The sequence below is a fragment of the Fukomys damarensis genome, unplaced genomic scaffold (assembly GCF_012274545.1).
Source record: "Fukomys damarensis isolate Sample0158 unplaced genomic scaffold, DMR_v1.0_HiC HiC_scaffold_1, whole genome shotgun sequence".
Classification (NCBI taxonomy): Eukaryota; Metazoa; Chordata; class Mammalia; order Rodentia; family Bathyergidae; genus Fukomys; species Fukomys damarensis.
Genome location: NW_022900913.1, coordinates 54,046,518 through 54,064,394, shown reverse-complemented (window position 1 = coordinate 54,064,394; position 17,877 = coordinate 54,046,518). Strand labels below are relative to the sequence as shown.

The 17,877-nt window shown below is 42.1% G+C and overlaps 2 protein-coding genes across 6 annotated transcripts in view; both read left to right on the top strand.

Annotated features, from left to right (window-relative positions):
* Positions 1-3,766, top strand: part of Serf1a (small EDRK-rich factor 1A) — a 9,325-nt gene extending 5,559 nt beyond the window's left edge. The window contains exon 4 of the mRNA XM_033762642.1: positions 3,461-3,766. Within this exon, the coding sequence (XP_033618533.1) occupies positions 3,461-3,533 (73 nt within the window). The 3' untranslated portion in view covers positions 3,534-3,766. The remainder of the gene's footprint in view (positions 1-3,460) is intronic.
* A 3,217-nt stretch (positions 3,767-6,983) lies between these two features.
* The window catches only part of LOC104871411 (survival motor neuron protein), a 26,977-nt gene continuing 16,083 nt past the window's right edge, over positions 6,984-17,877 (top strand). For 4 of the 5 annotated variants that reach the window (XM_010637318.3, XM_010637317.2, XM_010637315.3 and 1 more), the window contains exons 1-7: positions 6,985-7,115; positions 9,465-9,536; positions 11,479-11,613; positions 12,537-12,737; positions 12,868-13,023; positions 14,912-14,998; positions 17,022-17,132. In XM_010637318.3, the coding sequence (XP_010635620.1) occupies positions 7,035-7,115; positions 9,465-9,536; positions 11,479-11,613; positions 12,537-12,737; positions 12,868-13,023; positions 14,912-14,998; positions 17,022-17,132 (843 nt within the window). In that variant the 5' untranslated portion in view covers positions 6,985-7,034. Of the gene's footprint in view, positions 7,116-9,464; positions 9,537-11,478; positions 11,614-12,536; positions 12,738-12,867; positions 13,024-14,911; positions 14,999-17,021; positions 17,133-17,877 lie in introns of all 5 variants that reach the window. The other variant, XM_033761318.1, reaches the window with a different exon arrangement.

The following is a 17,877-nucleotide window of genomic DNA, read 5'->3' as shown; positions in this document are numbered from 1 at the left end:
GTCTAATTTTAATCTTTTGCAGGTTGAGATCCAGTTTTTCCAACACCATTTATTAAAGAGGCTATCTTTCCTCCAGTGGGGACCGGCAGCTCCTTTGTCAAAGATGACGTAGCTGAGTGCATCTGGAGTTGTTTTTGTGTCTTCCAATCTGTTCCACTGATCCTCAGGTCTGCTTCTTTGCCAGTACCATGCTGTTTTTATCACAGTGGCTTTGTAGTATAGTTTCAAATTGGGAATTGTTATACCCGCTGCCATGTGTCTGCTGCCTAGGATGGCTTTTGCTTTCTAGGTCTCTTATGGTTTCAAATGAATTTTTGGATTCTTCTTTCTAGTTCTGTGAAGTATAGTGTTGGGGTTTCAATTGGTATTGCATTGAATCTGTATAGAGTTTTGGTAGTATGGCCATTTTCACTATGTTGATTCTTCCTACCCAGGAGCGGGGGACATCTTTCCATTTTCTTAAATCCTCCTCGATCTCTTTTTTCAGAGTGCTGTAGTTTTCAGTGTAGAGATCTTTTGCTTCTTTTGTTAGATTGATTCCCAGATACTTCATTTTTTGGGGTGCTATTGTGAAAGGAATTGTTTCCCTAATTTCTTTCTCAGTGAGTCTGTTATTTGTGTACAAGAAGGCTATTGATTTTTGGGTGTTGACCTTGTATCCAGCTACTCTGCCAAAAGTGTCAATTAAGTCGAGAAGTCTTTTGGTGGAGTTTTTTGGGTCTTCAATATAGTATACTGGCTTCTAAAGATCGATTACGCCTGGCCATGGTGGCACACACCTGTAATCCTAGCATTTGGGAGGCTGAGGCAGGATGATCACTGTGAATTTGAAGCCAGCTTGGGCTACATAGTGAGTTCAAGACTAGCCTGAATTGCGAAGTGAGACTCTGTCTTAAATCATGTGCTCAGCCTTACTCTCACTATTACTCTTAGATTTTTTATTTTTATTTTTTTATTTGGGTTTTTTTGTTTTTTTGTTTTTTTGAGACAGGGTCTCACTATGTAGTTGAGACTGACCTGGAACTCACTATGTAGCCTAGGCTGGTCTCAGCAATCTTCCTGCCTCAGCCTCCGGAGTGCTGGGATTACATGCATGCACCACCACGCCCAGCTACCTGTTTAATGTGTAAGGCATTACAGAGACCTCATATAACAATACAAACTGCCACATGAATACTTTAATAATATTATAGCTTAGAGTATAAAAATACAAAAGGCCTATTCATGTTTATTAAAAAAAAAAAAAACACTAACCAGAGATAATTTTTTTTGGTACTACTAATCCTCCACATAGCTCTACCACAGACCTGTACCGCCAGCTCTGAATTCTAACATCTAACATCAAATTTTACTGTATCTGTGGAACCTGGAGGTTAGGTGAACTGTTTATGCTTCAGTGTGGGTTAACAGGGTTTCTCACTCTTGCACTTGAGAATCACCTGGGAAACCTTGACAGCTCCCCAAGCCTGTGCCCACACCCATTTCTGGTTTACTTGGTCTGGTGCTGGGTATTGAAAAGCATGCTAGGTAAATTTTATTGTACTCTATCATGACTAAAAAGTAGCTCCCCTAGCTGGCTGGTGACCCATACTTGTAATTCTAGCACAGAGAAGAATGTGGGCAGCCAGGAGCAGTTTGAAGCCAGTCCTGTCCCGCAAAGCCAAAACATAAAAACATTTTAAAATCTCCTTATACTTCTGGGCATGGTGGCACACGCCTGTAATCCCAGCACTGGGGAGTCAGGCAGGAGGATCGCTGAGAGTTCGAGACCAGCCTGGGCTACATAGTGAGTTCCAGGTCAGTCTCAACTACATAGTGAGACCCTGTCTCAAAAAACAAAAAACTCCTTATACTTTTTTAATCCCTTCATGATGTTGTTATGTAACCTCCTTTGAGACTCATTGGTAAATGAGGTTAGGGTTAGGGTTACATTTTTTTTTTTTTTTTTTTTTTTTTTTTTTTTTTTTTTTTTTTTGGTTTTTGAGACAGGGTCTCACTCTGTAGTTGATACTGATCTGGAACTCACTGTGTAGCCAAGGCTAGTCTTCAACTCACAGTGATCCTCCTGCCTCAGCCTCCTAAGTGCTGGGATTACAGGTATGCGCCACCATGTCGGGCTTGAAGTCCTTAACTTTCACTTATCCTTTTTTTTTTGAGACAGGATCTCATTATGTTGTTCAGCCTGGCCTTGGTGTTACTCTGTAGCACAGGCTGGCCTCAAATTCTCAGTGATTTTCTGCCTCAGCTTCCTATGTGCTGGAATCACAGGTGTGCGCCACCACACCCAGCTACTTCATGATTTCTTCCAGTGACATTTATTAAATCACTGGTATTTGCCTTGAAATTTTGTTTCCTTGTCTTTGAAGAAAAATCATATAGGGCCAGGGATTTAGCTCAGTGGTGTTGCCTCCTGCTTGCAAGCATAAGATCCTGAGTTCGATCCCTGGTACTCCCTCCGAAAACAAATCTGAATCAGTGACCCTGAAATAGTCTGTTTATTGGAGAAGTTATTCTAGCATTGTTCAGAGAAAGCCTATTTGTTAAATTTTGTTTGCAGTAATAGGGAATAAACCCAGGACCTCTCCACTGAGCTATTTCCCCAGCCCTTCCCCTCCCTGTTACCCAGGAATCCATCTCAGGACCTTGGGCTTGTGAGGCAAGCACATCACCACTGAGCTAAATCCCGAGCCCTCCAGCCCTTTTTTTTGAGAGAAAAACTTCATAAATTGCTAAATTGCCCAGACTGGGCTTGATTGTATCCTTCTACTTCAGGTCCCCAGAATGGTAGGACTGTGTGCCACTGTGCCTGGCCAGAAATTGCTGTTGTTCATCAAATAGTGAATGCTCCTTATACAGCCGAGTGTGCAGGATGTTCAGTATGTTTCATCTCTGTTCATCACAGCCCTGGAAAGAGTTATTTCCATCAAATAGGTAGGATAGGAAATAGGCTCTGGATTTCAGGAACATTGATAAGGTCATACAGCATGACAGCAGAGCATGGTTTGAACCAGAAAGGTAACTGCAGTATCACTGTAGTGATACTGTGTGATACTGGGAATTGAATTCAGAGCCTTGTGAGTGCTAGGCAAGTATCGTATCACTGAGCTGCATCCCCAGCCCAATCAAACACAAATGCAAACACATAGCTATTCCTCAAAACAACAATATGTATTGCTCCATCTTTGAAAGAATTTTGAGATTAATTTGCCCAAAGTCATGATAATAGTAGACATGGTATTCGAAATAATATCTGACTGGCATGCACAAGGTCCTGAGTTCAATCCCTGGTACCAAAAATAAAATAATAATAATAATGATATCTGACTTCAAAGCCTTTCTAGTCATTGCCTTTCTATTCCTTCTCCATCCGTAAAAACAGAAATGTATGTTTATGAATTGTACTTAATGGGTTATGTATAAAAAATAAGTGAATATAAGTTTTTCTCTTCTCCCATTGTAGGGACTCTGAGATCATGCAACAAAAGCAGAAGGCAGCTAATGAGAAGAAGTCTATGCAAAGAGGAGAAAAATAATGACCAGCTCTGAGAAACATGGGTGCTACTGCCAGCTGCTACATCTTAAGCTCCAAGATCAGGATTCCTTAGAATGCATAAGCATTACATGTGTTATAACTCATCCTCATGAAACTGTTTACCTCAAACTTTGTTTTTCGGCCTTAGTGTGATGTTTCAGAACTGTTCTTCAAAGAATAAAAGTAAGGCCGGGCGTGGTGGTGCACACCTGTAATCCCACCACTCGGGAGGCTGAGGCAGGAGGATTGCTGTGAGTTCGAGACCAGCCTGGGCTACATAGTGAGTTCCAGTTCAGTCTCAGCTGCATAGACCCTGTCTTCAAAAAAAAACACAAAGAACAACAACAAAAAAATAAAATGTGCATGTGACATTGGTGAATATTATTTTTTTATTTTGGTACTGGGGATTGAACTCAGGACCTTGCACTTGCAAGGCAGGCGGTGGCAGCATTGAGCTAAATCCCCAGCTAATTGTTTTAGTCTTTTGTTTTTTGGTACCAGGGATCAAACTTGGGTTCTTGCACTTACAAAGCAGGTGCCACAACCACTGAGCTAAATCCCCGGCCCTAATTGTTTTGGTTTTTAAGACAGGGTCTTGGTATGGTAAATATTATTTTTATCAGCAAGTAAACATTTCTATAATTAGGTACTGTGATCAGAGAGTAGGGTCTTTTACGTAGAATCTAGAATATTCTAGAGTCTAGAATCTTTGTCATCAATTTTGTTAAAGTAAACCTTTAAAATAAATTTTGTCATACAAGTCCAGTGCTGTAACTTGGTTGCTGGTTAACCTGGCATGCACAAGGCCATGGAATAAACTCAAGCACCACCAAAAAAAATGTGTAATGAAATTTAAGGTCCTTTTGTGTAATTTTGCTTTGTATTAAACTGGCTTGCTTGAAGATAATACATGGGCTGGGGATTTGGCTCAGTGGTTTCACCACCTGCTTGGCAAGTGCACGGTCCTGAGGTTCATCCCCAGTACCAAAAAAAAAAAAAAAAAAAAAAAAAAAAAAAAAAATTAAGACAAACAAAAAAAAAAAAAAAAAAAAAAAAAAAAAAAAAGTACAAATCATCTGGAATACCAAATAAGTAAATATGAATTAAATGAGATAATTCAGTGAAAGTTTTCTTGATAATTTTAAATGTTTTTAGAATGAGTCATTTTAGTGTGATCTGAGTCTCTTAAAAAAACTGGTAACTTTGGATCTGGCCATAGTGGCACACAGCTATAATCCCAGCATTAAGGAGGCTGAGGTAGGAGGATTGCCACAAGTTCAAAGCCAGCCTGGGCTACATAGACAAATGCCCGCCTGAACTGCAAAACAAGACACGCTAAAAAAAAAACAAAAAGTTGACTTTGAGCTAGTGGTTAGCACAATAGAAAAGCGTTTGCATGGCACACATGACACTTTGACTATGATCCCTGGCACAGGGCAGAAAAAGTTGTTTCATGGTGGTTATTAATTGCAGTTTAATACATTAACCTGGTTAAAGTAAGGCATGAGGGAGGTACTGTTCTGAAGTGAACGTGCATAATCATGTCAAAAAGAATCAAAATGCCATTGGATTTAATAAGATAAAGTATATTTCAAATACTTGGTTTGTCACATAATCCAATTCACTTTTTTGGGGGGTACTGGGGAACAAACTAAGTACCTTACACTTGCAAGACAGGCACAGTGCCTCTAGCTAAGTCTCCAGTCCCTCCAGCTCACATTTTTACTGATCACCTTTAACATGAGCCACTAACTGAATAAACATCTTCAAGTTTCCTTAATATCTTAATTTATTCCAGTTAAAACATTCATTAAAGTGAAACATTGATCTGTGTTGGTCAGTCTTCAAATTTTTCTATGCTGATAGTCATAAGGGCAAAAACATTACAACAACTAAACATACAATCTAGTAAAATGGAGAAGTCTGAAGGTACCACAAAGATTCATTGTGGACCTAAATTTTGTAATTCTATCTGTAGACTTTCTATATGGAGAAATAAGATATGAAGACAGACCTATGCTCTAAGCTTTATCTTTCATTTGCTTTTTTAAAAGTAATACCCATAATTTAAAATATTTTGTAAAGCTGGGGATTTAGCTCAGTGCTTCTGCCGCCTGCTTTGCAAACACAAGGACCCGAGTTTGATCTCTGATACCCCTCCAAAAAAGAAAAGAAAAAAAAAATCTTTGTAGAGTAGATGAACTTTAGACTTTCTGAAACAGTTCTTCAGGGGCCAGGGATTTAGCTCAGTGATACCGCTGGCATGCCTCACAAGCGCAAGGACCTGAGTTCGATCCCTAATACCAAAATAAAAACAATTCTTCAGGAGGCTGAGGCAGGAGGATCATTGAATTCAAGGTCAGCCTGAACTGCATAGTGAACCTTGTCTCAAAAACAAAAACAATTTAGTTTTTATAAATACAGGAAAAACAGATTCAAAAGGACATGGTTTGGGCCGGGAATGTAGCTCAGGAACTGGGGCCTGCCTGGCAAGTGCAAGGTCCTAAGTGGTGGTGGGGGCAGATGTAGATATTAGGCTGACTTATAACCTGCAGTAGACAGGGTTTTGCTATGTTGGTCTTGAACTCCTGGACTCAAGTGATCAACTGAGTGCTGGGATTACAGGTGCATACCTCAACCCCAGATGTATTTGGTCTATTATTGTCAACCATAACTATTCAATAATCAAAACAGTAAAAACTTTTGTCAGCCTGCATCTTTATATTCTCATATACTTGCTATATAGTAATTACGAATTGCGATAATTACCTTTGGCCAAGTCATAGAAGTATCACTGAGAATGGAGAATGACAATAAATGCTCGCTGGGCGTGGTGGCGCACGTCTGTAATCCCAGCACTCGGGAGGCTGAGGCAGGAGGATCGCTGTGAGCTCGAGTCCAGCCTGGGCTACATAGTGAGTTCCAGGTCAGTCTCAACTACATAGTGAGACCCTGTCTCAACAAATAAATAAATGAATGAATGAATGAAATTAACATACTGTGTGGTGCTGAGGATTGAAACCAGAGCCTGGGGCATGCTAGGCAACTATTCTACCGTCAAGCTACATCCCCAACATTCACTTTAAAAATAGGAATAAAAGGTCCTAAATTCACTAGCTCTATTTGAGACATAAAACAAAAAAATATACGAAACTCCTAAGACCATTATATTATGCCCCAGGACGACTGTCTACTCGTTGCTTGTCCTTACTCCGTATAATAAACTACCTGCACATTATTTTCTAATAAAATTTCTTGCTTTAAAAAAACCGGGTGGAATCACTTTATGAAAATACAAGAAAGCGAAATCAAAGGATTAAAAGAGGGAGAAAAGAAAAACCCACGGGGCCAAGATGGGAGCATAGTAGTAGTTGCACGAAGCGTGCGAACTCCTCCAAGTCACCCTCCCGGCCACCGTGCTTTTCCGGTCCCAGAAGCCCCGGCGGCGGAAGTCGTCGCTCTAGGCTGAGCCCCACACTTCCCATCCTGCGAAAGGCTCGCCATGGCGATGGGCAGCAAAGGCGACGGCGGCTGCGTCCCGGAGCAGGAAGATTCTGTGCTGTTCCGGCGTGGTACAGGCCAGGTGAGCTCGCGGGCCGCGCATCCTCTGTACGCGCACTGGCCATACACTTAGACTTAGCTAATGTGCTTACTGTGGGGCCGTGCTCCACATGTTCATCTTTTCCTACGCCCCTTCCTGGGAGCCCCAACTCGCCAGCTCTGGCCTCGCTCAGTTTGGGCAACTTGATGGCTTTAGCCTACTGCACCTTGATTTGTCCACCCTTCCTGACCGAGGGGTTGCGAGGGCAGGGTCAGAGAGAAAATGGGAAACCAGTGGACGTCTGATGAAATGATCAGATTTAAACTATCGGTAGACTCAGACCACAGTGTTTGGGTTTTGGATATACTCAGTATTCACGGTAGCTTCTAAAAAGGGGGGCTTTAGAGAAATGATGAGGATAACTCATGGATAGTGAACAGATGGAGTTTTTCGGTTTTTTAGGTTTTTTTGGTACTGGGGATCGATCTAAGGTCCTTGCGCTTGAGAGGCAGGCGGGGGCAACACTAAGCTAAATCCCCAGCTCTTGAAGTTGGTTTTGTTTTTTGGGTTTTTTTTTTTTTTTGGTGGGTTTTTGTTTTGTTTTGTTTTTTGGTACTGGGGATCGAACTCGGGTCCTTGCACTTGTGACTTATGAGGCAGGCAGCAGAACCACTGAGCTACATCCCCAACCCTTTTAAGTTGCTTTTTACTATCATGTACTGAGACAGGTAGGAAGGAAGACTGAAAGTACAACAGGAACTTAGTCTTGGGCGCAGCATATGTGGGTGAAATCTGATTAAAGAGAAGAAGCCATGCTGGTGGCACATGCCTGTAATCCCAGCACTCTAGGAGGCTGAGGCAGGAGAATCTCAAATTTGAGCCCAGCCTGGGCAGTTTAGTGACTTAGTGAGACCCTGATTGGAAGAAGAAAAAAAAAAAGGCTGGTGATACATCTCAGTGTGAAGGCCATGGGTTCAACGATCAATCACTCTTAGGGGAAAATGGCAGAAGAGTGTTCAGGGCAACATTTGTGAACAACCATTTTAAGGAGCTTTATTGTAAATAGAACCTGGAGAAATGGTACATTAGATGGAGGGAACAATGAAGTAAACAAGGTTTTAAGTTATGTGTACTTATTTATTTTGGTACTTGGGATTGAACCCAGGGAGCACTGATCTACCACCCTCGACCATTTTTTAAATTTTCATTTTGAGGCAGGATCTCCATCAGTTTCCCAAGCTGGGCTGGGACCTGTGATCCTCCTGCCTCAGCCTCCAGAATAGCTGGGACTACAGATGTTCACCACCATGGCCAGCTATTATTAGTGTATATTACATTTAGAGGCAAATCCTCTTACTTTTTCATTTATCTCAGGTAAATGCTTAGGGGTAGACGTACTTGATGTACTTTAAAATCTGTCTGCCTTTCTTTTTTCTTTTTCTTTTTTTTGAGACAGGGTCTCACTGTGTAGTTGAGACCGCCCTGGAACTCACTATGTAGCCCAGGCTGGTCTTGAACTCACAGCAATCCTCCTGCCTCAGCCTCCCAAGTGCTGGGATTGCAGGAGTGCACCACCACGCCCAGCTTCTTTTTTTTCTTTAACAAAACTACTAGAATTTGAAACCAGACTCTTCACACTAAACTACATTTCCCAACCTTTTTTTATTTTTTAATTTTCTTGAGATAGGGTCTGCTATGTAATTCAGGTTGTCCTTGAACTCTCTGTAGCCCAGGCTGGTCTCGAACTCTCAGTGATCCTCCTGCCTCAGCTCCCCAGTGCTGGGACTACAGGCGTGCACCACCTTGGTCAGCTGTATTTTAAATCTAAGAAATTTCCAAATTCTTCTTCTAAGTGGGTAAACCACTTTGCATTCTATCCAGCAGTATATGAAAGTTTCTCTTACGTTCTTGCAAACATTTGATACTGTCAGGTTACTAATTTTAGATGTTGTAGGTATGTGATGGCATTGTATGGTTTTAATTAGCATTTCCCTGATGACTAATGGTATTCAGCACTACTCATTGTGCTTATGTGCTATTCATTCATATATGCTCTTTGGTGAAGGGTCTGTTCAAGTTATTTGTGTGTGCACGCCCCCTGCCCTTTTCTGCGTTTTTTTTCTTTTTGGTTTTCTTGAGACATAGTCTCACATTGTAGCCCAGGCTGGTCTCAAACTCGCAGTGATCCTCCTTCCTCAGCTTCCTGAGTCCTGGGATTCAGGCATGCACCACCACACCAGGCTGACCTTTTTAAATTAGATTTTGTTTCTGCTGAGGTTTGAAAGTTTTTCATGTATATTTGGTTATGCTAAATTAAGATGGCTCTTGGTACTGTTCAGTACATTTTTGATGAAACCCATCTAAATATGAATTCTTTCTATTCCTTCCCAGAGTGATGATTCTGACATCTGGGATGATACAGCATTGATAAAAGCTTATGATAAAGCTGTGGCTTCCTTTAAGGTATGAAAGGTTCACTCTGTGTGTGGGGGTGAGAGGAGGTACTGGGAATGGAACCTAGGGCCTTTGTTTTTCTTTTTGGTTTTGGTTTTTTGAGACGGGTCACACTATGTAGTCTTTGTTTTTCTTTTTGGTTTTGGTTTTTTGAGACGGGTCTCACTATGTAGTTGAGACTGACCTGGAACTCACTATGTAGCCCAGGCTGGTCTCCACAGCGATCCTCCTGCCTCAGCCTCCCAAGTGCTGGGATTACAGGTATGCACCACCACACCCGGCACCTAGGGCCTTTGGACTGAGCTGCTTCCCAACATGTTTTGTTTTTTTTTTTTTTGAGACCTGCCTGTTGGGGAGTTGTAAGTATATACTACCAAGCCTGGCAGCATTTTGTTTTTGTTTGTTGTGTTTCTAGTGCTAGGAATTCTGGCATATGGTAGTCAAAACTGCAGAGCTACATCAACCAGTTAATTTAATCATTCCAGATGGTGAGTTGGGGGTCAAGTGCAGTGGGAGTAAGATTTTACACTTTCAGGAGGTGTAATCTGATACCATGGTTTCCACAAGACACGTAGTTGTCCATTGTTTTCCTCAAAGACTGAGATAACTAGTGTTAGTGAGCACCAGGTGTGGCTCGTCTGCTGTCCAGGCAGCATCAGATCAGTGCACAGGGCACACATTTAAACAGAACACCAGGGCTATAAATCCAGTTGCTCCCTGTAGCTGTTCTTGTAGCTTGCGGTAAGAATCAGAGCTCTGCTACCTTTGCATCTGAGCTCTAGAGTTTTTAATCTTTCCATTGTACACTGGAAGTTGATTAAGGAAGTGTTACCTTGAGGGCTCTCTAATACACAGATGGAATTGGGCTCCATATGGAATAGTCAGTGATACTACCGGGGAAAGTAGTCTAAGAAAAGGAGTATAGGGCTGGGGGTTTAGCTTAGTGGTGTCGCTGCCTGCTTCACAAGCACAAGGTCCTGAGTTTGATCCCTGGTACCAAAAAAAAGGAAGAAAGAAAAATAAAAGGAGGATAGAGTTTGGGGGAAAGATAGTTTGCTTTTACTCATGTTGACTTTGAGTAGGAAGATGTGAATTGGAAATGCTAGCTCAAACTAAGGACAAAGTCAAGAGCTAGATAATGGCTTTTACAGGTCTGTTTTTGTAGAGGTTATAACAGAAGTAACAAATAAATTGCCTTAAGCAGGTAAAGAAGGATGACCAGCTCTTGCTGGGAATGCCTAAGAGTAAGACTTTATCAGAAAGGCACAGAAGCACTGGGGTCTTAACATTTCTGTGTTATCCAAGATGTCACGAATATAAGAAGAAAGAGGTAGCTGGGCAAGGTGGCACATGCCTTTAATGCCAGCATTGCGGGAGGCTGAGACAGGAAGATTGCAAGCTCAAGCCCAGCCTGGGTGACTTGCCACTTAAGGGGGTCCAGTAGAGCTAGAGGTGGGTGAGGGGTGGGAGGGGAAGATCAACAGGACCTACTATTACAGAGAAATTGAGGGCACAGAGACTTGACTAAAAAGGGTCTTTCAAGCCGATAATCAGATGCCCGATGCCTTCAAATACAGCTCTTGCCAGGTGTGGTGGTACACACCTATAATCTCAGCCCTCCAGAGGCTGAGGCAGGAGAATGGCCATGAGTTTATGGCCAGCCAGGGCTACACAATGAGTCCCTTTCTTACATACATACATACATTTGTCATCAAAAGGGGATTTGACTCGGTGTTGCTGCCTGCCTCACAAGCATAAGCCACCGAAAAAAAAACAAACAAACAAACAAACAAACAAAAAACGTTTCTATACCATAGGATGGCAAAGAAAGAAAGCAGAGGCTGAGGTGGTGAGAACTTGAGGTCATCTTTTGTAGTAACTTGAGTTATGCTTTGACTTTTTAAAAATGGGTCATTCTGTGACGTGTACATTTCTATTCCTATTTTCTTAGCACGCTTTAAAGAATGGTGACATTTCAGATAAACCGAAAGGTGAAACTTCAGACAAACCAAAAGACAAACCTAGAAGAAAACCTTTTAAGAAGAGTAAAAGCCAAAAGAAGACTACCACCACCCCCTTGAAACAGGTTATTTTTAAATACTGAGATTTACCCTGAGAGCATTTGTGGTTACTGTCCTTCCTTACTGAGTAGTTGTCATATATCTTTTATTTATTTTTTCTGGGATTTGAACTCAGGACCTTGGGCTTGCAAGACAGGTGCGGTGCCACTGAGCTAAATCCCCAGCCCTTTTCTCTTAACTATTACTACAGTGTTTCTTATTGACATTGATGTGTAGTGATAGAACTCTCACAGCAGCTGTGAAGCCTGCTGCTATTCAGGAACATGCATGTGATTAATGAAAGTGTGAGGAATTGGGTAGGATGGAGCGGTGCAGGGGTGTTTGCTTAGAGGGTGGAGAGGAGGGAGATGGTGCTGTGTGAGGAGAACCTGAGTGTCTCAAGCTGAATGGCAGTGTTTTGCTTTTCAAGCTGAGAGAGGCATTTTAGTTTTCTGCTCTTTCTTCAAAAACTCTCAAAACTGTTCATTCTGGAGAGCCACAAATTCTGGGTAGTTATTTCTATTAGTTCAGATCAGTGAACTAGAAGGTAATTGTTTTTTAAAGAAGCTAAATATTTCAGTGTCTTACGTATTCATCTTTAGTATTGTCGTTAACAAAGGGGAGAGAGCACCAGATGAACAGCTGCTCTGTAGCAGACCCAAGTGCTGGCCACTGCATACTTCTGTCCTTCCTGCTCCGCATGGTGAATGCGGAAGGCAGACTGTGACCACCGGTTCACGGGAGGGGAAGGGGACTAAGTGAGTAAGGGCCTGTCCGTGACTGTACACTTGGCACAGTTGGAATGGATCTGTGTGGTTTAACCCAGAGCCTCATCACCTTACTGCTCTGCCCTCTGCATCCGTCCCTAGGGACCTCTCTGTGTGCTGTGCCCTCGTCCAACCCTCGCGGTTTGTGCCATGTGCTTATTTGTCTGGAACTTCTCTCCTAGTGGAAAGTTGGGGACAGATGCTCTGCTGTTTGGTCAGAAGATGGCTGCATTTACCCAGCTACCATCGCTTCTGTTGATTTGAAGAGAGAAACCTGTGTGGTGGTCTACACTGGATATGGAAACAGAGAGGAGCAAAATCTGTGCGCTCTGCTTCCCCCGACCTGTGAGGCAGCTGACAACATGGAACAGAGTGCTCAGGAGGTAAAGACAGGAAGTTTCTCATCCCTCCCAGCAGAAACTAGATGAGAAACCACATAATGTAACTAGTTGTCTGTTTGATGCAGACAAATTCTTAATGCCTTTTATAACAAAGATTTGTTTGTTTTGAAAGAATGAAAATGAAAGTCAGGTTTCAACGGATGAAAGTGAGAGCTCTTCCAAGTCTCCAGGAAGTAAACCAAGTAACATCAGGTCAAAAGCTACGTCCTGGAACTCCTTTTTCCCTCCGCCACCACCCATTCCTGGTTCGGGATTGAGACCTGGAAAGGTAAACTCCCCAGAAAAGGTTCCAGGAAATATTGAGGCTTGCGGGGGGTGGCTTTCCTTTGAAACTTGTGGCTCTCTTTAATTCTGTTTTATGTTTTTTGGGGAAGTGGTTGTTTTTGAGACCTGAGTCTGTGTTGCCTAGGCTGGCCTCAAACTCAGGATCTCCCTGCCTCAGCCTCCTGAGCATCTAGATTAGTAGGCGTGATTTGAGAAGTCTTTGAAAAGGAAATAAGATAGTGATGAAAAATGGTTTATACAGAAAGACTTACAGAACTTGTAATACTTTTGTTATCAGCTGGATGCTCTTGTATAGTTCACCATGTCACCTGTATCAAATATTTAAGAAAAACATAGTGTTCAGTTTAGCGTGGATAAAATCCTAAGGTGTCTTGGATTGTTTCCTAGAGTGGAAATGTAGATTCAAAAAAAAAAAAGTGTTCAAATGGGAAAAGTATCTAGGGAGGGGGCAGGGGAAAGAAAGGAAGGGAAAAGGAAAAAATGAGAAAAGAGAAAAATGTAAACAAAGCTTTTGTAAATAAGGAAGGGAAGAGGGGTTGACGGGAGGATAAGGGAATGGGAAAAAATAAGAATCAAGATATATCATGTACAGGTACAAATTCTCTATGATGAATGTGATCATTATGTATACTTGAATTATACCAATAAACTTTAAAAAAAAAAATGTCGATTCATGTGCTGCAGATTTAGCTCAGTGGCACTGTGCCTGCCTCACAAGTGCAAGGTCCTGAGTTCGATCCCCAGTATTAAAAAAAAAATGTAGATTCATATATGGCTTTATTGGACCAGAGATTTAGCTCAGTGGTTCCGCAGCCTGTCTTGCAAGTATAAGGACCCAAGTTTGATCCCCGGTACCAAAAAAAAAAAAAAAAAAAAAAAAAAAGTAAAAGCTGGGCATGGTGGTGCATGCCTGTAATCCCAGCACTTGGGAAGTTGAGGCGGGAGGATCACTGTGAGTTTGAGACCAGCCTGGGCTACATAGTGAGACCCTGTCTCAAATACCCCCCCCCAAAAAAAATCATATATGGCTTTATTGGTTATAAATTACAGAAATCAACTTTTTAGAAAAGAGTTTTACAGGGGCTGGGGATTTGGCCCAGTGGTTCCACTGCCTGCCTTGGAAGTGCAAGGGCCCAAGTTTAATCCCTGATACAAAAAAAAAAAGTTAAAGAGATTTACTATAGGCTAAATAAGTCTAGAGCCCAAGGGTAGGTCCATGTCTGTGAAGCAGTAATTTCTTCCCTGGGGATATGGTGGTCAGTTTTAAATATCAGGCACAGCTTATTCAAGCTTTTCCTTAAGATTTTCTGTGATGGCTTTCTTACTGAGGGCCACATTATATTTGTTTCCTGAATGTAAAATGACCAAATACACGATTCATCAGTCTGGTGGTTTTCATCAGATGAGAGGGCTGCTAGTGTTCACAACATGTGCTCCACGCTAAGGGCTCCCTTCAAAAGGAGTTAGCGTAAGTCAAGGGGAGAGTGAGAGCTTTCACAGCCGGAGGGTCTTACTAAACATACCACCTCTGACTTACTGGAGAGGTATACATCTTTCCTACCCCGGTTTTTTTGAGGTGCTATGGGTGGAAACTAGAACTGTACACTGGCTAAGCAAGCACCCTACCACAGAGCTGTACTTTCAATCTCAAAATCTACTTTCCCTTGATTATACTTCCTCAATGTGAATATGTGAAAAATCTAGAAGTTATTTAACTTAAAAGTCTGTGTGACTTCAGGATTCAGTACATGAAATTGTGTCGTCTTTTTATTATGTATAAAACAAATATTCTGGGTAATTACTTTTCTTGGTTTGGGATCCTTTTTCTTTCATCAAAATTAGTAAATTTTCCTTTGATATATTCTTTATAGGCAGGTCTAAAATTCAGTGGCCCACCTCCCCCACCGCCCCCACACTTCCTGTCGTGCTGGCTGCCTCCACTTCCGTCTGGACCACCAGTAAGTACAAAAGTCAAGGGAAACTTTGCTTTCATATTGAGTTTGGGATTTAGCGGAGACCATGCCCTGGTTCAGACTCTAATGGATGGAAATTTAAACTAAAGGTCACTTTTTTTGTTTTGTTTATTGTTTTGGGGGTTGGATAACATCTTGCTTTTGTAAATAAGGCTGGTTTTGAATTTACTATGTAGTGATCTTCCTGCCTCAGCCTCCCAAGTGCTGGGATTATAGATGTGCATTACTGTACGCGGCAGGTTGTTTTTTTAGTTTTGTTTTTGTTTTTCGGTGCTGGGGATTGAACTCAGGACATTCCGCTTGTGAGGCAAGCAGTGGCACCACTGAGCTAAATTCCCAGATTGTTTTTTTGTTTTGTTTTTAGCACCCTTCTGTTATCAAGTGTGGTCTTTAACCACATCCCTGAGCTCTGTGTCCTCTGCTGCTTTCAGGCCTGAAGCTGGTGCCTGCTCAATGGGAAGGTAGCTTCTAGTAGGGTGGCACAATTACACCATCTGTAAGCAGTTGTGTCCCCCACCCCGCAGGGTACTTGGCTGTCAGCTTCTGATGATGTAATGTGTATTTCTAATGGTAAGGTTTAGGTGTTAACAGTAGATGAGAAGACACATTTGGCAGACTGTATTTTTATGGGAGTAGAGCAGATATTCTACCTAAGACCTTTATTTACAATGTGTGGATGGGGTGTGTGTGTGTTTTAGGAAAGACAGATGTTTATGCTTGGTCTTTTATTCACAATTTTAACAGTGGAAGAGAAAATCCAATCAAATTAAAATATTTAGTATTTTATGTCAACTACTATGTTTTTTTGTTTTTGCTTTGGTTTTGGTACCGGTGATCAAACTTGGTCCTTGTGCTTTTGAGGCAAGCAACGGAACCACTGAGCTAAATCCCCAGCCCTCAGCTACTATGTTTTGATCCTTGTTAAATTTAGTTTTGTTGGCATTGTTCATTGGCATTCTCCACTATTACAAATTAGGTGTGACCATCCTATGTCCTGGTCGGCTAGTAAATCGGCCCCAGAAGATCATAAATGTTATTTGTCTGTTTGTTTATAATACAGAATCTTGCTCTGTAGTTCGGGTTGGCTTTAAACTCACTCTGGAGCCTACTCTAAGTAGCCCTTCTATCTCAGTCTCCTGAGTGCTGGGATTCCAAGTGTGTGCCACCTCATTTTACCATGTGATTTTTCTTCAGCAGTCTCATGCATGACACACTTCCATAGTGCTCAAGTGTGAGCTGCAGAGAGGACAGTGAGGGCTGTATGGGGAGGACGTGGTGGTGAGTCTGCCATACACACATACACAGTTGAATTGGAAGCCTTTCTTTAATTGCTGTGTAGTTCAGGCTGGGCTTGAACTTGCAGTGATCGTCCTGCCTCAGCCTCCTGTGTACTCACTGGAATTGCAGGTGTGTGCCTCCATACCTGGCAGAATACATTTTGTTTTGTTTTGTTTTTTGAAAACCAGGGATCAAACTTGGATCCTTGCACTTGAAAGGCAGGCAACGGAACCACTGAGCTAAATCCCTGGCCCTTGTCTTGTACATTTTTATATGTGGACAATAAGACAATACCTCTTCACTCATTGTGGCCCAGGCAAGGCAAAAAAAAAGGCTGAACAGTCACATGTTAGTTTTTATTTATTGAAATAAGAGATGTTGTGGCATATAACAAAAAATACAATGAATCTCCAGGCTTCTCTTTTCTTTTTTCTTTTTTTTTTTTTGGTACTGGGGATCGAACTTGGGTCCTTGTGCTTGTGAGGCAGGCGCCAGAACCACTGAGCTAATTCCCCAGCCCCAAGCTTTGCTTTTTTATTTACAGGATTTAAAATAGGCCCTTTTCACCAGGTGTGGTGTTGCATGCAGGTCATCCCAGCCCTCTCAGGAGGCTGAGCCAGGAGTAGTATCACTGGGAGTTCAAGGCCAGCCTGAACCACACAGCAAGACCGTGTCTCCAAAAAACAAAAGAAAACACCCAGAAGAAATGTACACACTCTTCCATTTGCAGGTGATCCCCCCACCACCTCCTGTCTGTCCGGACTCATTGGATGATGCAGATGCTTTGGGCAGCATGCTGATGTCATGGTACATGAGTGGCTACCACACTGGCTACTACATGGTAAGTAACGAGTTCCTTTTCCTGCCCTAGTACCAGGGATGGAGCTCAGGACCTTGCACTTGTGAGGTAGGCGCGGTACCACTGAACTAAACGAATTTTCTGTAGCTGTGAGCCTTCTCTGTTTTGTAACTAAAATACAGTTGAGCTGGGCATGGTGGCACACACCTATAATCCCAACACTCGGGAGGCTGAGGCAGGAGGATCACTGTGAATTCGAGACCAGCCTGGGCTACATAGTGAGTTCCAGGTCAGTCTCTACATAGTGAGACCCTGTCTCAAAAAACAAACAAACAAAACAAAACACTTGGGTGCGTAGATCCTAAAGCTGAACGTACATTAAAGTTTTAAAAATAAATCAGGCCAGGTGTGGTGGTGCACATCTGTATTCCAGTTACTCCAGAACAGGAGGATCATTTGAGCCCGTTCAGGTGGGCAGCATGGCAGGACCCCATCTCAGAAAAGAAGCAACTATATGCCTAAGCCTAAAGTTCCTCTTGCATTGTCCTGCTTGCGTATAATTCTAGTTCCTTTTAAAAACCTTTAAAACAAAATTAAAAAAAAAATATGTGTGGTGGCACATGCCTGTGATCCCAGCACTCAGGAGCCCAAGGCAGGAGAATCACCATGATTTTGAGGCCGTTCTGGGGTACATAGACCCTGTCTCAAAAAAACAAAATTATTAAAGTGTACATTTTAAATATACTTAGTTCGTTGTATGTATAATTTCTTTTTTTTTTTTTTTTTT